The following is a 23,819-nucleotide window of genomic DNA, read 5'->3' as shown; positions in this document are numbered from 1 at the left end:
AATAAGACCTGTGCTCCAGAACCCTCAACAGTTTGGTTGCCCTTCTCTGGACATGTTCCAGGGTTTCAGTGTCCTTGTTGTAATGAGGGGCCCAAAACTGAACACAGTGCTCAAGTTGTGGCCTCACCAGAGCTGAGTACAGGAGGATGATCACCTCCCTGCTCCTGCTGGCTGCACTATTTCTAATACAGGCCAGGATGCCCTTGGCCTTCTTGGCCACCTGGGCACACGGCTGGCTCATGTTCAGCTGAGCATCCATCAACACTCCCAGGTCCTTTTCCTATTCACAGTCTTCTAGCCACTCTGCCCCAAGCCTAAAGCGTTGCATGGAGTAATTGTGGCCAAGGTGCAGGACCCTGCACTTGGCCTTGTTGAACCTCATCCCATTCACCTCAACCCAGCAATCCAGCCTATCCAGGTCCCTCTGAAGGGCCACCTACAGATCCTCATGCGGATCGTCACTACCTCCCAACTTGGTGTCATCTGCAGACTTACTGAGGGTACACTCAATCCCATCATCTAGGTCATCAATAAAGACATGAAACAAGATAGGTCCCAGTACAGACCCCATGGGGGACACCACTTGTAACAGGATGCCAGCTGGACTAACCAAAAATCTTGGTTAAAATCTCTGAGGAGAGACATTATGGGCTGCAGAAGGACAACGGTAGCAGTGTCACAGATAATCATAGAAACATGGGATCATAGAGTCATAGAGTGGTTTGGGTTGGAAGGGATCTTAAAGATCCTCTTATTCCAACCATCCTCCTACTAGACCGGTTTGCTGAAAACTCATTTCAACCTGTCCTTGAACACTTCCAGGGATGGGACATTCACAGCTTTTCCAGGAAACCTGTTCCAATGCCTCATCCTCAGAAGAAAGAATTTCTTCCATATATCTAATTTAAACCTGCCCTCTTCTAGTTTGAAGTCATTACTCCTTGTCCTATCACTCCACTCCTAGACAAAGACTGTCTCCCCAGCTTTCCTGTAGGTCCTCTTTAAGCACTGGAAGGTTGCTCGAAGGTTTCTCCGGTGCTGTGTAGTACCAGTTCTCTCAGCACGCCTTCATAGCAGAAGTGCTCCAGCCCCTTGATCGCCTTTGTGGCCCTCCTCTGGACCTCTTCAAATAATTCGATGTACTCGAACTGTCCCATTAAACCACAAGTGTTTTTGGTGCCCAGTGTGGGGCACGAAGGGTTGAGATAATGACAGATCTTACCACAGAGTGCTAAAGTTAAAATGTTATAAGCATTAGACCAGTTTAATAGTTGCTGATCACAAGGTCGACATTTTGGATCTCAGGACTGTTGGGCTTGTTTTCAGAAATGTGTTGTATAGCACATTACTTGCTGCATATGTTCCTCTTGTGCTGTTTATCATTTCTGGGGCTGGTTTAAAGTTATTTTGCTATGTTGTGTAACACTGGCTTATGAGTCTATAAAATTACTGGTCACGTGACAAATCTGTTCTTTGTACTGAGCATTGCCATCACGTCCATTTCTCAGGAACCATCACTCAGAAAGTATTAAGAATTACACTCTTGACCTTTTTGCTTTAAGGAGCCAATCTAAAGGAAGAAAAAGGAGGGACACTTCTCCACTACTTCACTCTCTCTTTCTCCTTTACCTCCCCCTTCTCCTCCAGGCTAATTACACTACCTCTACAAAGCTTAGAATATCCATGGGATCGTCCTACTGCGATGTCTCCTGAATGTGTTTCAACTGTTGTTTAAGGATAAACAACTCTTGAAGAATGCCCTCCAGAGACCTGCCCCAAGGCCGGAGAGTGAGGAGTGGCAGGGAGCATGGGAGGATCTGGGCAGGAACCTAGAGCAGTGGGCACCTCCAGTGCTTTGGAACTTCCCCCCTGAGCACATGCAGAATCCTTAAAAACTGCAGAAGTGCTTGAAAAGGAGGGGTTATCACCTTGGCAATTCCAAAGGGAATTCCAAAGGCAGCCTCAGTCAGTGCCACTCCAAGCCCTGGGACAGGCCCTGCAGCTACTCCAACACTTCTGACTTGTCCTGCAGCCACTCCAGACCCTGGGACAGGCCCCAGCTCTACTTTGGGGACTAGAACAGACCCCCCAGGTCTGCTCTTGCTAGGCCAGAGCAGCAGCCTGTGCTAGGATCCGTTCCCCCTATATGCAGGAGAAAACAATGGATGTGAAAATCAGGCTCCTGAGAATGGAAGAGAACTACTGCCCAGAAAAGAAAGGAGGGAGAAGAATGCTGATCTATGAAACCTTGACATAGACTTCCCCATGAGAGGGTACTTCCAAGATCCAAAAGGGTACAGGTGGAGTTTTGGGATAGCTGCCTTGGAGAGAGAGGATGTTAAAGAGCTGTCTACCTCGCCCAGTCCCCGGGAGAACCCTTCCATTTATGCAATGGTTGAAGGTCAAAGAAGAGCAGGTGCAGATGGTTACCGCAATGTTCTACCAGTTGGGGACAGGCTGGAGATCAGTCAGTAATGAGCAATTGCACTGTGCATGGCTTGCTTTGTACTTAAAAATAATAGTAATAAAAATAATTGCTATTATTATTATTTCTCTTCCCCTTCAGTCCTTTAAACTGCCCTTACCCTCAACACATAATGATTTGGGGCGGAGGGAGGGGGGGAGAGGGTGGTGTGAGGCAACAGCTGTGTGGTGCTAAGCTGCCCACCAGGTTAAAGCACATCATGTTTGACAACCATACTCTAACAGTACAAATAACATTTCCAAAAGCCATCTCCCCTGTGTTCAGAGAAGGCCAGTCGATGATGAATTCAGTCTGCTTTGAACACCACACCCCAGCAGAGACCCTGTTGCTTGGGGAGCTGTCAGCCCTGAGGCCTTGGGGACACCTCGAGGGAGCCCAGGGGCACAGAGCAAGAGATGCCATGGTCGGGTGCTGTGCTGCTGAGCTGGGCCGGGCTCCTGGGCACAAGGGCAGCTCCTGGCAAGCACTGCAGAGAGACAGCTGTGCCCAGGAGCAGCTCCTCTGCACAGCACAGCAGGGCTGGGGACTCTGACCGCAGCTGGCACCCAGAGAGGACAGAAGGAGAGAGGGCTTGGAGGCACTGAGGAGCGCAACAACAGAGGGCAGCGTGTGGCAGGACACATCTGCAGGCTCCTAACACCGTGAGGCTCTGGCAGCCGGGCCATGCAGGTGGGGTTGCCAGAGGGGTCTTCTACAGCTGGCACATCCGATGGCTGATAGCATCTGTCAGGATGGGTATTATTCTACCTGTAATGTGGCATAGAAATGTTTTAGAGAATGGTATTTTTGAGGGGGCATTTTAACAGGAAGATCGAAGCTTGGTTTATCTGAAACAGAAGACTTTCTTGGATTCTGTGCTTTTAGATTCTTGGTGTGGAGGGGAGGCAGGGTTCATGACAATGAATTGTCTGGATTGTACTGGAGAGAACAACTGAAACCAATGAAGGAAAGGGATCTGTCAACTGTCTAAGTGCAGTTCGGCAAATGCTTTGAGAGGTTTAATTGAAAAATGGAAATGTTTTTTCTCAGATAATCCTGATATATTATCACTCTATTTCTGTTCCATTAGCAGGACAACATACACAAAACAAGCAAATGCCCAACAACAGATCTGTGAGTGAGTTCCTCCTGCTGGCATTCGCAGACATGTGCGAGCTGCAGCTCCTGCACTTCGCGCTCTTCCTGGGCATCTACCTGGCTGCCCTCCTGGGCAACGGCCTCATCCTCAGCGCCGTAGCCTGCCACCACCGCCTCCACACCCCCATGTACTTCTTCCTCCTCAACCTCGCCCTCCTCGACCTGGGCTGCATCTCCACCACTCTGCCCAAAGCCATGGCCAATGCCCTCTGGGACACCAGGGTCATCTCCTATCAAGGTTGTGCTGCACAGGTCTTTTTCTTTCTCTTCTTTATAGCAGCAGAATATTCTATTCTCACCATCATGGCCTATGACCGCTATGTTGCCATCTGCAAGCCCCTGCACTACGGGAGCCTCCTGGGCAGCAGAGCTTGTGCCCAGATGGCAGCAGCTGCCTGGGGCAGTGGCTTTCTCAGTGCTGTCCTGCACACGGCCAACACATTCTCCCTGCCCCTCCGCCATGGCAATGCTGTGGACCAGTTCTTCTGTGAAGTTCCCCAGATCCTCAAGCTCTCCTGCTCAGATGCCTACCTGAGGGAAATTGGGCCACTTGTGTTTAGCGTTTCTTTAGCCTTCAGTTGTTTTGTTTTCATTGTGGTGTCCTATGTGCAGATCCTCAGGGCAGTGCTGAGGATGCCCTCTTCTCAGGGCCGGCACAAAGCCTTTTCCACGTGCCTCCCTCACCTGGCTGTGGTCTCCCTCTTCATTAGCACTGGCATATTTTCCTACCTGAAACCCCCCTCCATTTCGTCTCCATCCCTGGACCTTGTCATTGCACTTCTGTACTCGGTGGTGCCTCCAGCAGTGAACCCCCTCATCTACAGCATGAGGAATAAGGAGCTCAAGGAGGCACTGAGGATGTTATTGCAATATTCAGTATTTCAAAAAGGAACTGGTCTTCTGCATCTGATTCCCTGAAGTATACCTGGAGAAGGCAGAAACACCTTTGTTCATATATTTCAAAAAATGCTCATCCTTTTCAATATCATACCAATATTTTAAATAATTTTATAATTTCATTTTATACATTTAAGATATTTTTCTTCCTCTGTCTCCTTCTAACATTTCTTCTCACCCAAAGATCTCATGTAGAGGTGCTGTTAAGCTCTTTGTAGCTAACTAAATAAAGGAACCAGCAGGTAGGCAGTTTCTGTGGATCTCATTTCTCATAAACTCTTCTCAGGTACAGCAGTGGTTGTGGGATGAAGATCCCTGCTGCAAAGTGGTGGAAAGCCCTGGTGTCCTTTGGGGCTGCCCTGTCTGCCCTGGCAGGCACTCCCTCTCTGCAGTCTTTGGAGGGGACCTCCAAAGCCCATCAAGCCACCCCCACTAGCCACGCATGGACACCTACACCAGGCAGCCCAGGCCCATTTCCAGTTGGGTTTGGTGTATCTCCAGTTGAGGAGGACTCCCCTACTTTTGGAGAAACCTGATCGAGTGCTTGGTATTGGAAACATGATCCAGTTCTTGATATTGCTCACAGTAAAAGTGTTTTCCTGTGTGCAATTCCCATGTCTTGTCCAATCACTGGGCATTGCTGAGACTATCAGAGGAAAAGATCTGATAGCAAATCCATGTCTCACAGACAGCTCATAGCAGCAGACAGAGATGAAGTAGAAATGTTTTCTTGGTCAGAAGCAAAATGGTCACCGAGGCCTTTGTATTCAGTAAAAAGAGATCAAGGATGATCAAGAACAGGAAGTTCATAAAAAGCCACAAGGACAAGGGCCATTTTCTATCCCTGCAGGAGACTGACCCTAGTCAAGGCCCAACCTGGGAAGCAGCCGTGTTGGACGTTCATGGTGGGCAGTGAGCTGGGCAGGAGGCAGCCTTGTGCCCTGGGAGCACGGGAGGGAAGGCTGACTCCTTGTCTCTGCTGGGCCCCACCTTCCACACTCAGATGTGTCCCTTGGCCGTCGGCTCCCTTTCCACTGCCCTGTGGGAATACCAAGCCGGGGCAGACAGGTTACCATTAGATGTTGTGGTGCTTGTGTAATTCACATGGGTGATGGCACAAATGACGGTTCCTTCACCAGTGATGCACATCCTTCTTCATGTTAGGCCAAACTCAACGTCCTTCTCTCTGCTTTTCCTCATGGATGAACTGGATTAGGTCTCCTTGACTACTCTGAGGCACAATGCAATGCTTTTTGCCTTCTGCTACTCCAGTACAGTATGTGTGACTTTCCCTTACTCTGCACATTGACCTCACGGGTCATTCCGTATTTGTTGCTTTCAAAATGTTAGATGGACGGGGGCCATTTGCAAAGTGGGGCAAGCTGATGGGTCCTGCCTCAGCCAGTTCAAGCATGCTATACTTGAGTTTTTCAGTCTGAGTTTGCTAAAGATGACCCAGGAAGGTCATCAACAGATGTTCAAGTGTCTAGTTTAAGTAAGGGAGAGTATCTCAGGTTTCCAGTGGCCATTTCAGATCTAGGTCAATCCAAGGAACCCACTGAAGAAGAGGTTTGTCTTTGAAGGGGTGTTCCTGTGCTGCACCGGGCTGCAGTTAAAGGAACAAAGAGCACTGCTTGCAGTGGAGGTGCCCTGTTAACTCCACCTGTCTTCACCTGATTTTCCCAAAGGGCTCTGCCTTCCTGCAGGTCTTTTCTGACATATGCCAGTCCAGGGACTTGCCTCAAACACAACGGGGCCACTGGAGGTTTTCCCTGGTTGCTTATGGTCAGGCAGCAAAGCTCTGCCAGAATACCCAGTATTTTTTTCAGTACTTGAATAATAAAGCAACAACTCATCAGCTCAAAAGACTCAATCCTTTCTGTAAAATGCCTCATGTGAAGTGTAATTTCTATCATGAAGAAATGTGATTTTTCATATTTTTTTTGCATATTCATCCCAGGAGAAGAAATGCTGGTGTTCACCTGTAGTTGCATTGTCATCGCTTTTCCTTTTATAGTGTGCTCCCTCCCTCATCTTCCAGGCACAAAACTCATCTTGATTACACAGACCCTGCTGAATGCCCCCTTTCCAGCTGCCTGTCTGGACCTATGCACTTCCCATCATTCTCCTGGTTTGTCCTCCTCTTACCATTTAATCATTCGGACCATTCTCAGTGACCCAGTTGCTGCTTGGAGTTTCAGTGAGTTCAAGGTCGCCCATCTCTCAGCAGTCTTTGTAATGGTTTCCTTAGTAAGACCCTCATCATTTATCACTGAATTAGTATGATATGGATTAATATTAACACAATTACTTAAATCACTGTAAAATACATCATGTACAGTCATCCTTTTGGGAAGGTAAACATCACTGGAGGCAATAAATAAGTAACTTGAACTGTGTTTTTTATTTTTATTTTTTTTTTTAAATTGCAGCTTCGAAAGAGAAACCCTAGACCAATATAACCAGGAGAATGATGCTCTAACCTTAAACACAACAAAATTCAACCTTTAAAATGAGGAAAGATTTTTATTAGATGCTCTTTGAAATCTTCCCCCTTAACTACAACATGAAAGCTCTCCAATTAGCTGAACAGGACTTGAAGACTTGAAGAAAATGGTGGGAGAGATATGGCTGCTTAGGAGTTTCTGTGTTTTAATGAGTTCCATGGTGTATTTTGGTGCAGAGTCAATGAAACTTGGGTACTGAGAGGAGAATGATGCAACTGTGCGAAAAAGCAAACTCAAAAGGAAAAGTTGAAGTGACTTGGAGTATTAATGGGCTCCACTGAGGGTTGTTACTAACAAAGCCTCCCCAGGGACTTGTTAGGGCAGATACTTGGAGGCCATGGTTACAGACAGGCAAAGCACTGTGCTGAGAAAAGTCTTGGTTGGTTTTGGTGAAGCAAAAGGTCCAAGGCCTGACCCCAGTCACTGCAAGGAGAGATCCTGCACCCCCCTGTCTGGCTCAGGACTTCTCTTGGGGGTCTGAGGAATGTGGTGGGCAGTGTGAAACCATGAGAAGAATACTGGTCTGACACCGCCCTGCCTCTGCTCAGGGTTGCAAGGAAGCAAAGAGGCTGCACTGCAATGACTATATGTCGTCTTCTCATAAGCTCTAGCCAAAGTGACAAGGCTGTTGGTGCCTTCCATTCTCGCCAGTACTCTGCCTTCTCCACTGCATGTTTTAATATGCTGTCCCACACTTTGTCCTATTTCCTGGAAGTCTGCAGACACCCATCTCTGTTCACGACCTTGCTCTCATCCCAGCATTTCCATCATTTCACCAACGTCTCATCAACCCTCACCAGCTGTTCCTTGAAAAACGAAGCTAAGGTCAGATCATTGACACTCACCAGCACCTTCCAAGCCATGGGCCTGCTGCTGGCCTTGCAGCTTCTTGTGGAGACACAGCCAAGCCTTGTGCCTGCTGCTGCCCACTCATGGACTCAAGCAGAAGGGACAGGACAACCCATGTTGTGGCCTTCATTCTGCCTGGGTCCTCCTGGCTCTGGAGGCAGAGGGGATCCCCCAGTCAGCATGCCAAGCAGGTGCCTTCTGCTGGCCTAGCAGGGCCACTGCCAGATGTCAGCCCAAAAGTGCAGATCCCAGGGAGAAGTCAAGGCTGACGTGCCACCTCCAGACAGAAGTGACCTCCCAGTCCCTTTCTGTGACACGTTCCTGCTGCTGCCCTACCAAGTGTAGAGACAGAAGTGACCTCACAGTCCCTGCCACAGTCACATTCCTTATGCTGGGGCAGGAGATGCTGAGGTAGAGCTAAACTCTCTCTAGTCTCTTAGGGACTAGATTTTACTTTTCTGCGTTAGAGATTAAGCGAAGGTTTAGTTGGAGGGTTTGGTGTTCTTCTTGTGGTGTCAGGTCTCTGGTTAGGGTATGGGCAAGCATTACAGTTAAAGGTTTTATTTTTAGGTATGGCAAGAATTCTGGGGTTAAATAGAGCATTTTAATGTTCGTGTTAAGGGCAGAGATTAGGGTGAGCAAGAGAGTAAAGGTAAGGGAATGGAGCTCTGCACTGAGTTTTTCTTCAGGTGATACCTTGAGTTCTGCATTACAATAGTGGATTCCTGTCAAGGTGGTCGACTAATGTTTTGGTTGAGGGATTAATGTTACTCTTGAAAATAGTGTAAGGGCCATACAAGACTGTTTGAAGTCAGTGTTACAGCAGCATCAACATTACCTCTTACCCTCTTACCTCTCCAAAGGTAATCTTTCGAGCTCTTCTTCACTTCTTCTTCCCTCACCCCAATCTGACATCTCTCCTGGCCAGGCTACTCCTGACCTCCCCATAACAGTCATCTAACTGGGATCAGCTTTCTGATGGCTTTTGTTATATCCGAGTACCTGTCTCAGAGTACCTGACTACTCTTTGGGAGAAAAAGGTTTTCGTGATATATAATCTAATTTTTCATAATATGTAGTCTCAATCTCCCTAGGCACAACTTGTGGCCATTTCCTTGAGTCCTACCATTAGTTATCTGAGAGAAGAGGCTGACCCCTGCCTCATCACAACCTCAACAGCATGTGTTCTCACCTTGGCAATTCCAAAGGGACACAAGTCACTGGAATGTGCTGGGACTTGGTCTGTGCTTACTGAGCCTCAGTAAGTGCCACTGACTGAGCAGGTGCAGATGGTTGCCACACTGTTCTACCAGTTGGGGAAAGGCTGGACATCAGTCAGTAATGAGCAATTGCAGTGTGTTTAACTTGCTTTGTACATAACAATAACAATAACAATAACAATAACAATAACAATAACAATAACAATAACAATAACAATAACAATAACAATAACAAAACAGCAACTATTATTATTTCTCTTCCCTTTCAGTCCTTTAAACTGCCCTTATCTCAACACATCAGCATTTGGAGGCGGGAGGCTGGTGTGAGCCAACTGCTGTGTGGTGCTGAGCTGCCCACCAGGTTAAAGCACAACATGTTTGACAACCACAGTCCAACAGCACAAATCACCCTTGTAAAAGTCATCTCCCCTGTGTTCAGAGAAGTGCAGTTGGTGATAAATTCAGTCTGCTTCAAACACCACACCCCAGCAAAGACCCTGCTGCCTTCAGAAGCTGTCAGCCCTGAGGCCTTGAGGACACCTCGAGGGAGCCCAAGGGCACAGAGCTAGCGATGCCATGGTCGGGTGCTGTGCTGCTGAGCTGGGCCGGGCTCGTGGGACAGAGAGAGCTGCTGGCAAGAGGGCCCTGGTGCAGAGAGCCAGCTGTGCCCAGGAGCAGCTCCTCTGCACAGCGCAGCAGGGCTGGAGGCTGCTGAGGGCCAGGGCGGCTGCTGCAGGGGCAAGGAGCTCAGCATGGCCCTTGCAGTCTGCCTCTGCCCTTGGGCCCTTCTGTTCAGCCCCGGCCTTGGCTCTGCTGGCAGGAGCGCTCTTGGCATGCACTTCCTGGCCTCCCCTCGCCTGCACACAGAATCACACAGAATCACAGAATTTCTAGGTTGGAAGAGACCTCAAGATCATCGAGTCCAGCCTCTGACCTAATGCTAACAGTCCCCACTAAACCATATCCCTAAGCTCTACATCTAAACATCGTTTGAAGACTTCCAGGGATGGTGACTCCACCACCTCCCTGGGCAGCCTGTTCCAATGCCTCACAACCCTTTCAGTAAAGAATCTCTTCCTAACATCTAACCTAAAACTCCCCTGGCGCAACTTTAGCCCATTTCCCCTCATCCTGTCACCAGTCACGAGGGAGAACAGGCCAACCCCCACCTCGCTACAGCCTCCTTTAATGTACTTACACAGAGCAATAAGGTCGCCCCTGAGCCTCCTCTTCTCCAGGCTGAACAAGCCCAGCTCCTTCAGCTGCTCCTCGTAGGACTTGTTCTCCAGCTGCTGCCCACTCAGGCTGCTGCCTCAAACGTGTCCTCACAAGCAGCACCACCTCTTGGGCTGCTTCTGCTGTCCTCCCCCAACCCACTGCCTTGACTCCTTGACTCCTTGGCCCCAACTCCTGCACTGAAATGTATCCCTTGGCTCTCAGTGACCTCTCCCCTGCCATGATGGGACATGCTTTCCAGTGCGCCATCTACCAGACACAGCAATGAATACTATGAGCAGGACTGGAGGGGTCCTGCTTCCAGCCAAGGCGGGGGCACAGAGGAAAGGGCCAGTCAGGTTTACTGGACTGTGTATATTTAGTGGCCTGACACATCACACCCAAAAATGTATCTGGCTCTACTAGACACCGGTGCACAGTGTACCCTGATGCCATCAAGCTACAAAGAGTCAGAACCCACCTGTATTTATGGAGTGACACAGGGATCACAACAGTTAACTCTCTTCAAGTCCACCTTGCTTGGCCTTCCACAGAATCCTTCTGTTGAGGGTTTGCTGAGGGTTGAAGAACAGCAGGTGCCAATGGCTACCATGGTGGAGGACCTGAGGCAGCGTCGCACTAACCGAGACGACCTGATTGCCATCCATGAGCTGGGTCATTGACTGGAGAGCCAAGGTGTAGATGTAGAGCTTGGTAGCATGGTTTAGTGATGGACTTGTCAGCACTAAGGTAAAGTTGCCTGACCTGGGTTTCACGTCCCACAGTACTGTCAGGCACAATGCAATTCTTGTTGCCTTCTGCATCTATAGCACAGGAAGTAGGACTTTGCCCTACTCTACTGACTGGGCAGCTCTCTTCACTATACTCTATTTAGGTTTCTGTGTCTGGAAGGGGACAATTTCCCCAATGAGGCCAATCTCATGGGCACAGCTACAGCCAATAATGATATATTTTCTTTATTTTTCACCCTGAGTTTTCCACAGATGACCCAAGATAGTCCATGGATGTCCAGGTGTCTACTGAGATTCAGGCTGAATTTCTCAGGATCCAATGGTCATTTCAAACTTTATTTTATTTTATTTTATTTTATTTTATTTTATTTTATTTTATTTTATTTTATTTTATTTTATTTTAATTATTGTTCCCAAGGAACCTTTGACTTATCTTAGAAAGGGTTTCACATGGTAGGCTGGGCTGCAGTTACAGGGACAAAGACAACTGCTGGCAGAGGAGGTGTCAGACCTCCAGATTCAGCTTTCCTTCCAATGGAGTTCTCCAAAGAAGTCACCCTGGATGAATAGCAAGAGGAGAATGATTCTCAAAACTGAAACGCAGCAAAATTCACCCTTTAAAAACAGAAGATATTTTTATTAGGTGCTTTTTTAAATCTTCTACTTTAAATACGCCATGCAAGCTCTGCAATTAGCTGCAAAAGCTGTGAAGACTTGAAGAAAACTATGGAGGAGATGTTAGGAGTTTCTGCATTTTAATGAGTTCCATGGTGGATTTTGGTGCTGAGTCTATGAAGCTCAGGTACTGAGAGGTGAATGATGCAACTGCTAGAAAAAGTAAAGTCAGAAGGAAAAGTTGAAGTGACTTGGAGTATGAATGGGCCCCACTGAGGGCTGTTAATAACAAAGCCTCCCCAGGGATGTGTTAGGGCAGATAATTGGAGGCCATGATTGCAGACAGGCAAAGCACTGTGCTGAGAAATGTCTTGGTTGGTTTTGGTGATGCAGAAGGGCCAAGGGTTGACCCCAGCCACTGGAACAGGAGATCCTGCACCCCCACATCTGGCTCAAGGTTGTTCCTGGGGTCTGTGGCATGTAGTGGGCAGTATGATACCAAGAGAATAACACTGGTATGTAACCTCTGAGGTGCTGTACAGGGTTGTAAGGAATCAATGAGGCCCTATTGCAAAGAGTATAACATCTCTCTTCATAAGCTCTAGCCAAGGAGACAAATATCTCAAGGTTCTTAGCACCTTCCCTTTTTACCAGTACCCTCTGCCTTCTCCTCTGCAGGCTTTCCTATGCTGTCCCACACTTTGCCCTATTTCCTTGAAGTCTGCAGACACCCATCTCTGTTCAACACTGTGCTCTCATCCCTTGCTTTAACCCATGTCTTGTCAACACTCACCAGCTGTTCCTTGAAACACAAAGCCATGGTCTAATCAGAGGATGACCTCTGGCACTACAGCACAACCCCCTGAGGGACATTTCTATCTCCTTGTGGCCAATTGGCTTAACTTCCAAGGTGCACTCTGTGGAAGTTTTTTCTTCTGCTCTTTCCTACTGCCAAAGGAAGCTCCATCAGGGTGGAAACCACTCCTGAAGTAGAATTCCCAACCCAGCAGGCTCCTTGTGGCCTCTCAGCTAAGCAGACACAAGTCACCTCAGCAGCAGCTTCCAAGCCAGGGGCCTGCTGCTGGCCTTGCAGCTTCTTGGCTACACACAGCCAAGCCTTGTGCCTCCTGCTGCCCAGTCATGGACTCAAGCAGAAGGGACAGGACAACCCATCTGGGGGCCTTCTTTCTGTCTGGGTCCTCCTGGCTCTGGAGGCAGAGGGGATCCCCCAGTCAGCATGCCAAGCAGGTGCCTTCTGCTGGCCTAGCAGGGCCACTGCCAGATGTCAGCCCAAAAGTGCAGCTCCCTGGGAGAAGGCAAGGGTGACCTGCCACCTCCAGACAGAGGTGACCTCACAGTCCCTTTCTGTGACACGTTCCTGCTGCTGCCCTATCAAGTGCAGAGACAGAAGTGACCTCACAGTCACATTCCTGCTGCTGGGTAGGGAGATCCTCAGGCATAGCTGACTGCTTTCTAGTTCCCACTGGACTGGGGCTCACCTTTCTGGGTTAGAGAGTAAACAAAGGTTTAATGGGAAGGTTTGGTGTTCTTCTGTGGTTAGGGTATGGGCAGGCTCTGTGGTTTAGTTCATTTTCACATCTGCCTAGAAGTCAAGGTTAAAATAGAGCATTTTAATACTAGTGTTAAGGGCAGAGATTAGGGTGAGCAAGAGAGTAAAGGTAAGGGAAAGGGGCTATGGGGTGAATTTTGCTTCAAGGGATACTTTGTGTTCAAGCGTTACAGAAGTGGATTCCTGTCAAAGTGCTGGAGGAGTATTTAGATTTAGGGATTAAAACTACCGGCTAAAATAGTGTTAGGGCCATATATGACTGTACAAGTCAGTGTTACCGCACGATCTACATTACATGATGATTCTTCCCTCTACGAAATCATTATTTTCTGCTGCCCTCTTACCACCCCCAAAGATCAAAACTCTCATGTCCAGGTGTTGTGGTTTAATCCAACCGCAGCTAAACACCACACAGCCATTCACTCATCCTCACGCCTCCCTCTCTGGGATGGGGGAGAAAAACGGGAAAGTGAAGCCTGTGAATTGAGATAAAGATAGTTTATTAAGACAGGAAAATAATAATAACAATTACAATAATAACAATAATGATGATAACAGTATTACTACTAATAATGTGTACAAACAAGTGATGCACAATGCAATTGTTCACCACCCGCTGACCGATGCCCAGCCTAACCCCGAGCAGTCCAGCCCTCCTCCCCATGGCTAGCCACCCCTATCTATTGTTTAGCATGATGTCAGATGGTATGGAATACCCCTTTGGCCAGTTTGGGTCAGCTGTCCTGCATCTGTCCCCTCCCAGCTCCTGCTGCACCCCCAGCCTGCCCGTTGGCAGGACAGCGTGAGAAGCTGAAACATCCTTGGCTTGGTGTAAGCACTGCTCTGCAACAATTAAACATCAGCCTCTTACCAGCACTCTTCTTATCCTAAGCCAAAACATAGCACCCTACCAGCTACTAGAAAGAAAATTACCTCTGTCCTAATTGAAACCAGGATATCTATCCATCCCTTATTCCATACCATTTATTTCATGCTCAGGTTCCACTCCTTACAAGACCACGTCCTGCTGCTGGCCATGGCCATGGCTCCAGGGAAGCAGCAGCCTCGACCCGAAGGCAGCAGAGAGGCAGAGCCCAGAGGGCAGTGAGGGGCAGCCCCGAGGGCCACCGGGGCTGCTCCTGCATGTGGCAGCTGGGCTCTTGGCCCTGAGCCCCTCCTTGATGCTAAGACTGCTCCCCCAGCTCCAGAGGAGATGGGAAGAGAAGGAAACTGAGACCAATGAATTTCCGCTGAGTTCTTTATTGTCTTTAACTACCAAGGAAGCCTGCTTCTGTATGTGCATTAGATGATGTGGTCAAACCTAACACAAGATGTAACTTTCAGAACGCTAAGAATAAGATTATTAAAAACAAAATGAAATACTGTTAAAATATTTACAGAGCAAAATAATTTAAAAAATGTTGTGTCATTTTTCCAAATACTCTTTTATTTATTTTAGGATTATTATTAATTATAATGTCATGATAGCGTTAGTAACAATAAAAATGATATGATATAGTATGAATCAAAATATTTGCATAGTATTAAGAATACATCTTCTGAACACATAATGGATGCTTAAGAAGCATGTATGGAAACAGTTTCTTTACTGCATCCTTGAGATCCTGGTTCCTCATGCTGTAGATGAGGGGGTTCAGGGCTGGAGGCACCACCGAGTACAGAAATGCCACCACCAGGTCCAGGGATGGCGAGGAAATGGAGGGGGGCTTCAGGTAAGAAAATATTCCAGTGGTGACAAACAGGGAGACCACAGCCAGGTGAGGGAGGCACGTGGAAAAGGCTTTGTGCTGGCCCTGCTCTAAGGGCATCCTCAGCACTGCCCTGAAGATCTGCACATAGGACACCACAATGAAAACAAAACAACCAAAGACTAAAGAAACACTAAACAGAACTGCCCCAACTTCTCTGAGGTAGGAATCTGAGCAGGAGAGCTTGAGAATATGGGGGACTTCACAGAAGAACTGGTTCACAGCATTGCCTTGGCAGAGGGGCAGGGAAAATGTGTTGGCCGTGTGCAGGACAGCATTGAGAAAGCCACTGCCCCAGGCAGCTGCTGCCATCTGGGCACAAGCTCTGCTGCCCACGAGGCTCCCGTAGTGCAGGGGCTTGCAGATGGCAACGTAGCGGTCGTAAGCCATGACAGTGAGAAGATAAAATTCTGATGCAATCAAGAAGACAAACAGAAAGACCTTTGCAGCACAGCCTTGATAGGAGATGGCCCTGGTGTCCCAGAGGGCATTGGCCATGGCTTTGGGCAGAGTGGTGGAGATGCAGCCCAGGTCGAGGAGGGCGAGGTTGAGGAGGAAGAAGTACATGGGGGTGTGGAGGCGGTGGTGGCAGGCTACGGCGCTGAGGATGAGGCCGTTGCCCAGGAGGGCAGCCAGGTAGATGCCCAGGAAGAGCGCGAAGTGCAGGAGCTGCAGCTCGCGCGTGTCTGCGAATGCCAGCAGGAGGAACTCACTCACAGAGCTGCTGTTGGGCATTTGCTGACATTAAGCACAGCTGCCTGTTGAAGATGAGAATGTAGATCAAAGTTAGAACAGACTTAAATGAGGAAAACATATTCCCTATCTTAGCACACCCCCCAGGTGATCTTCTGTCTTTACAGGAGAACCTGTCAGAATCTCATTGTTTCCATTCTGATCTCTCTGTGCAATGCTCGGATTCTCAGTCTCCTGTACAATCCTGAAAAAAAATTACCCTCAAACTTGCCTCCTCTTCAGTGCAGGAATCGGAAAGCACTGAACCAAAAAAAAAGAAAAAAATGTCTTCTCCTTCAGATAAACAAAGCCTCAATCTTCTTCTGAAAATGACCCCTTATAAATGCCATTCTCTAAAGCATCTTCCACTCCTTTATGGAGAAACAGAGAGACCCATCCTGACAGATGCTATCAGCCATTGGATGTGCCAGCTGTAGAAGACCCCTCTGGCAACCCCACCTGCATGGCCCTGCTGCCAGAGCCTCACGGTGTCAGGAGCCTGCAGATGTGTCCTACCACACGCTGCCCTCTGATGTTGCGCTCCTCAGTGCCTCCAAGCCCTCTCTCCTTCTGTCCTCTCCGCGTGCCAGCTGCGATCAGAGCCCCCAGCCCTGCTGCGCTGCACAGAGGAGCTGCTCCTGGGCACAGCTGGCTCTCTGCAGCGCTTGCCAGGAGCTGCCCTTGGGCCCAGGAGCCCGGCCCAGCTCAGCAGCACAGCACCCGACCATGGCATCGCTTGCTCTGTGCCCTTGGGCTCCCTCGAGGTGTCCCCAAGGCCTCAGGGCTGACAGCTCCCCAAGGCAGAAGGCTCTCTGCTGGGGTGTGCTGATTGAAGCAGACTGATGTCATCACTGACTGCTCCTCTCTGAACACGAGAGCTTATTTGTTGAAATATAGACAGTGTAAAAGGACAGAAAATGAAGATATAAGAATAACAGTAACAATAACAATACAATATAATGCAATTTATTACTACGACGATGAAATGTATAAAGCAAGTGATGCGCAATGCAATTGCTCATCAGCCACTGACTGATTCCCAACTTTCCCCCAGCCAGAGGTTCCCCTGAACCTGGCCAACCTGGACTAGGTTTTCCTGTTCAGGTCCCTTGACCTTACTTTGGTTTAGGTCAATACAAGCTTTCAGAAGGATTAGAACTATTTTCTTCCCTTTCTCAAACACTTCTTGATCTGTGTTGCCCCATGTGATGACGACATCAGTGCATTGGAGGTGTTCAGATGCCTCCACCTGTTCCAGGGCAGTCTGGATCTGCCCATTGAAAATTTTAGGTCTGTTTCCAGCCCTGGGGCACCAGATTCTAGGTGGACAGGACGACCCTCCTTGTGAAAGCAAAGTGTGGCCTTCACACATGGAGAAAAACGCATTAGCAATATCAATAGTGGCATAGCGCTTGGCTGCCTTTGACTCCAGTTCATACTGAATGAAGTTCTAGCATGCATAGCACAGCAGCACTCAGTGGTGGTGGGACTTCATTCAGGCCACAGAAGTCCACCATTATCTTCCATTTACCATTAGAATTTTACACTGTCCATATGGGACTATTAAAGGGTGAGAGAGCCTTGCTGATCACTCCTTGGCCCTGCAGTCAATGAACCAGCTCATGCAGGGGAGTCAGGGAGTCTCTGTCAGTGGAATACTGCCTCAGGTGCACTGTTGTGGTAGCGATTGGCACCTGTTGTTCATTGGCCATCAACACCTCCACAGCAGAAGTGTCCTGTGAGAGAGTGGGCAAGGTAGACAACTGTTTGATGTCCTTCATCTCCAAGGCAGCTATGCCAAAGCACACCAATACCCTTGTGGATCTTTGAAGTATCCTTTCCTGAAGTAGTCTATGCCAAGGTTGCACAGAGCCTCCAGGCAAGTCCCAATGGGTTGCATTTGCCACTCCTTCCCAGCTAGACTCACTTCAGCCTCCAATACAGTTAACTCTTGGGTTTGATTTGTCAGGCTAATAATCCTCAAAGTCCAATAGACTCGATTATCCTCTCCCTCCCCCTGGCTTGAGACAGGGCCTCTCTCGTCTTGCTCATAGTATTCATTACACTGTTTGGAGGCCTGCCTGCTGGAGCAGCAATTTTCTCAGAAGAATCACTTTTTGCAAAAGGTTTTCCTTGTGCTTCATGTATCCGTGCCTCTAGGTGGAAGTAGATCTTTCCATCCCATTTTCTCATAGTCTTTCCATGGACAAACAGTCAAAACTACAGTGGTATGTACCCACTGGCTCATTGGTGTCCTAACATCTTGCTCATTGGTGTCCTAACAAGAGAGGGGGGACCAGAATGCTCTAAAATATTTCCATGTAGGGAATGAGACACTAAGGCACCATTCATTGAGTTTTCCCAGCTGTTCATCTACAAGAACCTCTACTCATACACAAATCTCTTCCTCTTTCATATATCCAGCACGGTGACTGGGATGTGGAACACCCTCATCACTGTGCTGGTGCCTGCCAACAAACACCTGCAGATGCCCGTGGACTTCTTCCTTGAGGAGAGTTGTCCTCCTTGCACAGCTCCAGCACCCTGCACCAGATGCTGTCCAGCTTCCTGGCTGGGGATAGCACCCCCTTTGATCACAGAGGTGGCAGCACTCTCAGCTGCACCTTCTGCATGACTGCAGTGCTTCCTGCTGGGGACCATGTCCTACGGTCAGCCCTGGGCTGTATGCCATCCCTCTTCTCTGCAAGGCTCAAGAATTGGAAGGCCTGACTCCAGAAGGCAGCTGTACCTGAAGCAGGGGAATTTCTCTCATGTACACTAATTATTTCTCCTCCTCCTAGCTACAGTTCTGTGGCCCCAGTGTCACAGACACCTTCTGTGGTTTTGCAACATTTCTGGAGCTCTCCTGCAGTGCCACAGTGATACTCATGTTCTTTCCTTTTATAATCTACATTTTGGATCCCATCTTCCTCTTCCCTCCCATACAGTTTTCACGTGTGTGCGTCCTGTGTTGGCAGGCCCAAGGCCTGACCCACTGTCCTAACAGAAACCAGGACACCCACCTGCTTTTCTGTCCTCATGAGTGTCACTGTTTTCTATGACTCCATCACTCTCCATGTGAAGCACAGAACAGTCCTCCTCAGAGACTGTAACCAAGCACTTTCAGAAACCTTCATTATCCCCCTGGTCAATCCTAGGGTTGCTTAGAGGTAGTATGGGAAGGGTGAGAGATGTGCTGGTGGAGCTGCAGACGTTGTCATAAGACGTATCTCAAACACCTTGGAAAGGACAGATTGATCAAAAAGACGTTCCTCAGAACTTGGAAAAGACAGATGTTAAACCCATCTTCTACTAAGGGGGCGAGCAGAAGGATGATTAAGCCTAACCAAGGATTAAAATGCCAGCCTTAACCCTAGCCCCCAAACAAGAACTAAACAAAACAATAACCTGAAAAGCTTGCTGTTCCCCTGTACCTTCAGCAGGCATCTTGAGCAGAACACCAAACCCTCTGTCAAAGCCCTACCATTCCCTTATCCCTAGAAAGGGGACCTCTAATCCCTAAATGTTACAATAAACACCTAACCCGCAAAGCTCTCCAACAAGACACAGTAAATCTCATCTTCAACATCCCCTAACTTCAGCTGCTTGTCCCCTTAGGGCAGGGCAGGGACTGTGAGGTCCTGCAGCAGTCCCACAGCATTGGAAGTGAGGTGAAAGGTATTTGATCAGATCTGAGGCGAAAAGGAGGAGCCGGCTGGGAATGCTGGGATGAGGTCAGGTGTGCCTCTGGATCTCCTGCCCCAGCAGGAGGAATGTGACTGTGGCAGCGACTGTGAGGTCATTTCTGTCTCTGCACTTGATAGGGCAGCAGCAGGAACGTGTCACAGAAAGGGACTGGGAGGTCACTTCTGGGTGTAGGTGGCAGGTCAGCCTTGGCTTCTCCCTGGGAGCTGCACTTTTGGGCTGACATCTGGCAGTGGCCCTGCTAGGCCAGCAGAAGGCACCTGCTTGGCATGCTGACTGGGGGATCCCCTCTGCCTCCAGAGCCAGGAGGACTCAGGCAGAAAGAAGGACCCCAGATGGGTTGTCCTGTACCTTCTGCTTGAGTCCATGAGTGGGCAGCAGGAGGCACAAGGCTTGGCTGTGTCTCCACAAGAAGCTGCAAGGCCAGCAGCAGGCCCCTGGCTTGGAAGCTGCTGCTGAGGTGACTTGTGTCTGGTTGGCTGAGAGGCCGCAAGGAGCCTGCTGGGTTGGGATGACTACTCCAGGAGTGGTTTCCACCCTGATGGAGCTTTCTTTGGTCGTAGGAAAGAGCAGGAGAGAAAAAAAAATGCCACAAAGTGTTCAATGGAATGTTGGCACTGACCATGAGGAGGAAGAAATATCCAGGAGAACAACTGGTCTTGCTGCTAGTAACAGAGGCAAAGAAGGCATTAAATGTCTCATCCCTTGTCACCAGGTTTTTCCCCCAAATTCCAATAAAGCATTATGACTCTCCCTAATCTTTCTTCATTTAAAGCAGTTTTATTTATTTATTTATTTATTTTTATTTTCTTTGACAGTAATAGATGGATTAAGCTCCAGCTGGGCTTTAGCTCTTCTAATTTTGACCTGCACAGCCCAATAACATTCAGGACACGATTACAGAGAAACTGACAGCATGCATGAGAAGAAAGCGCAGCAAATGTGGAACCTGACAGCCTTCCATCCCCTGCCCTTCTGTGATTGTGCTGCAATTCTATTCAACTGGTTACTCCTGAATTATCCAAGTTTCCCTGCAACTCTTGCTTTGCGGATGTCTGGACAGAGATAGCACAGTCACATGAAGGTTGAACCATCTGCCTGCTGACATTAAGAGCTGACAGAATGGAGCATCACTGTGGGTGAACCTTGAGAAATAGCAGGATTTTGACTTCAGAAAACTCTTGACTTTCACACGGAGAAGAGCCCAGTCCTATACCAGAGGAAGAGGAATGCCACACATCAGGGCAGACTGGGACCCTGCTGAGTGAGTAGTGGCCATGAGGAGGAGGCCCTGGGTACAATGAGGGATGTCATACGAGCAGTGGTGCCTCCTCACGAGGAACCAGGCCAGCTTCCTACAGAGCTCCTTATGAGCAGCATGGCCACCAAGAAGATCTGAGTTATCACGCCCAGCTCAGATCTGCTGTGACATCACAGAGATAAGGGTCTGCAGCCAAAAAGGAAAAAAGTGGAGGTCTCGGAGTCCCAAGGAAAACCATGTATAGACAGGGTAGAGGGCTGTGACAAGGCTGAAAGTCCCAAGAGGACCAGGACTTTGTGTCCATGGCTATGTCTGTTGTCTCTGTCACTGAGACCTAGGAGGAGACAGATGATCACTAAAACACCATGGCCTCATTGCCTCCTTGCCCTCACCTAAGAACCAGGCAGGGGTCGTACCATTCTCCTGCACTTGGCCATGCACATCCCCATCTCCTACTGCCCCACAAAGAGCCCTGAGCAACCTGTCAAGGAAAGGATCTCCCTTCCGAAGCACTTGGAGTCAAGGCCTGGCCCTTCTGCTTGGTGACACACATCCAGTTTGTCTACACATCAGTGTCATCTTCACATTGCGTTTGTCTCCTTGTCCTCACTGCCTCCAGTGTTCTGCTCTAACGAGCTCCAAGGGAGGCTGTGTCAGTGCTGGCCTTCAGGGGGACACTGCAGGAAACTTGCCTCTGACTTGGCCTTCTGGAGAGATGTCTTCAATTGTCTCTGAGTGCCTGAGGTTTGTGGGCTCATCAGCAAAGCCCCCAGAGGGCTGATTGCAGTGCCTTGGGCTGGTGCTGTGCTGCTGAGCTGGGATGGGTTTGAGGGACAGAGAGAGCTCGTGGCAAGAGGGCCCTGGTGCAGAGAGCCAGCTGTGCCCAGGAGCAGCTCCTCTGCACAGCGCAGCAGGGCTGGGGGCACTGCCTGCAGAGACAGAGTGCTTAAAGGCAGGCAGAAGTGGCAGGATGCACAGAGCTCACTGGGGGAGAACACTTCCCAGCCCTGAACCCGGTAAGTCTCTGGCTGGAGGGCAATGCATCTGCAGTTCCTGGAGGAAGGAGAAGCCGGGGGTGCAGGCAGGGGTGGCCAGGGCTGTGGTGCAGAGCAGGGTCCCTGCACTCAGCCTGCCTGGGAGCCCAGGGGCTTGGGCAGAGGAAGGGCAGTGCAGGGGCTGCCTGCAAAGAGAAAGCACTTTCTGCACTCTCTGCCTGCCTCTTCCTGCTCTGATTGTGGGGCAGGCTCTCTGTTAACAGAGTGGTTGGATTTGCACTGGTGACTGAGCTTCTACTGCTTTCAACTGAGACATAAACAGTTTAGTGACAAACCTGAGAATATCCCTTCTCTTCTCTCTGCTTACAGGCTGCACCACAGCTTTTCTGAGCTGTTCTTCAGGACCTGCAGACAAGGAGATGTGATTTTTCAGCACAACCATTGAGTGCAGCCTTCCTCCAGCTGAGTGCTGTAAGCAGCCAGCAGCTGGGCAGCAGGGGATGGACAGAGCAACCCTCCTGGAAGTGACTTCTGGCAGAGGTTTTTGCCCATAGCAACGACATTTTCCACTGCAGTAGATCTGTGTGGCTGTGTGCTGTGTACAGGACATTCAGCAAGCACAAAGCAGGGCTACAACCACGGAGAGACAGAAAGGTTACCTTGAAAGAAAGATAATGTGAAGGCTTTAATGAGAAAAGAAAGCATTGTTTGGGGAAATTTCCCCTAACAGTCTGTATGATTCCTTGTATGCAGTACCTTTGATGAAAGGCAGCAAATGCCCAACATCAGCTCTGTGAGCGAGTTCCTCCTGCTGGCATTCGCAGACACACGCGAGCTGCAGCTCCTGCACTTCGCGCTCTTCCTGGGCATCTACCTGGCTGCCCTCCTGGCCAACGGCCTCATCCTCAGCGCCGTAGCCTGCCACCACCGCCTCCACACCCCCATGTACTTCTTCCTCCTCAACCTCGCCCTCCTCGACCTGGGCTGCATCTCCACCACTCTGCCCAAAGCCATGGCCAATGCCCTCTGGGACACCAGGGCCATCTCCTACCGAGGATGTGCTGCTCAAGTCTTCTTTTTATTCTTCTTGTTTGTCTCAGAGTACTATCTCCTCACCGTCATGGCCTACGACCGCTACGTTGCCATCTGCAAGCCCCTGCACTACGGGAGCCTCGTGGGCAGCAGAGCTTGTGCCCAGATGGCAGCAGCTGCCTGGGGCAGTGGCTTTCTCAATGCTGTCCTGCACACGGCCAACACATTTTCCCTGCCCCTCTGCCAAGGCAATGCTGTGGACCAGTTCTTCTGTGAAATCCCTCAGATCCTCAAGCTCTCCTGCTCAGATACCTACCTCAGGGAAGTTAGGGCTCTTGTGTTTAGTGTTTCTTTATCATTTGGTTGTTTTGTTTTCATTGTGGTGTCCTATGTGCAGATCTTCAGGGCTGTGCTGAGGATGCCCTCTGAGCAGGGCCAGTACAAAGCCTTTTCCACGTGCCTCCCTCACCTGGCTGTGGTCTCCCTGTTTGTCAGCACTGCCATGTTTGCCTACCTGAAGCCCCCCTCCATTTCCTCACCATCCTTGGACCTGGTGGTCGCACTTCTGTACTCGGTGCTGCCTCCAGCCCTGAACCCCCTCATCTACAGCATGAGGAACCAAGAGGTGAAGGATGCAATGAAGAAACTTCTTCAATACATGTTTCTTGATCATCAGTGATGTGTTCAGAAGATGTATTTCTGATAAGATGCAATTTTGATTCATATTATATCATATCATTTTTATCATTACTAGTGCTATCAAAACATTTTAATTAATAATAATCCTAACAGAAATAAAATGTTATTTGGGAAAATGATACGATATTTTAAAAATTATTTTTCTCTGTTAGAACTGTAAAAATAATTTATTTTGTTTTTAATAATGTAATTCTTACCATTCTAAATGTTACATTTTGTGTTTGCTTTGACCACATCTTCTAACATACATAGAGAACCAGGCTTCCGTGGTAGATAAAGACAATAAAGATACCATCAGAAACTCATTGGTCTCAGTATCCCTCTCTTCCCATCTCCTCTGGAGCTGGGGCAGCAGCCCCAGCAACCAGGAGGGGCTCAG

At 48.9% G+C, this 23,819-nt stretch overlaps 3 protein-coding genes across 3 annotated transcripts; 2 read left to right on the top strand and 1 right to left on the bottom strand.

The window, feature by feature from the left end:
* The first annotated feature begins 3,580 nt into the window (after positions 1-3,580).
* LOC140001212 (olfactory receptor 14C36-like) lies at positions 3,581-4,540 on the top strand. Its single transcript, XM_072032383.1, has one exon. It carries the CDS (start codon positions 3,581-3,583, stop codon positions 4,538-4,540), a length of 960 nt encoding a protein of 319 aa, XP_071888484.1.
* A 10,251-nt stretch (positions 4,541-14,791) lies between these two features.
* LOC140001211 (olfactory receptor 14C36-like) lies at positions 14,792-15,406 on the bottom strand. The gene has a single exon (XM_072032382.1). The coding sequence runs from the start codon at positions 15,404-15,406 to the stop codon at positions 14,792-14,794; it is 615 nt and encodes a 204-aa protein (XP_071888483.1).
* Positions 15,407-22,484: 7,078 nt separating this feature from the next.
* Positions 22,485-23,420, top strand: LOC119714882 (olfactory receptor 14C36-like). The gene has a single exon (XM_038171978.2). It carries the CDS (start codon positions 22,485-22,487, stop codon positions 23,418-23,420), a length of 936 nt encoding a protein of 311 aa, XP_038027906.2.
* The last annotated feature ends 399 nt before the right edge of the window (positions 23,421-23,819 follow it).

This window comes from Anas platyrhynchos, chromosome 39 (genome assembly GCF_047663525.1).
Source record: "Anas platyrhynchos isolate ZD024472 breed Pekin duck chromosome 39, IASCAAS_PekinDuck_T2T, whole genome shotgun sequence".
NCBI lineage: Eukaryota > Metazoa > Chordata > Aves > Anseriformes > Anatidae > Anas > Anas platyrhynchos.
Note: the sequence above shows the minus strand (reverse complement) of the source record. Positions and strands in the feature narration are given on the sequence as shown.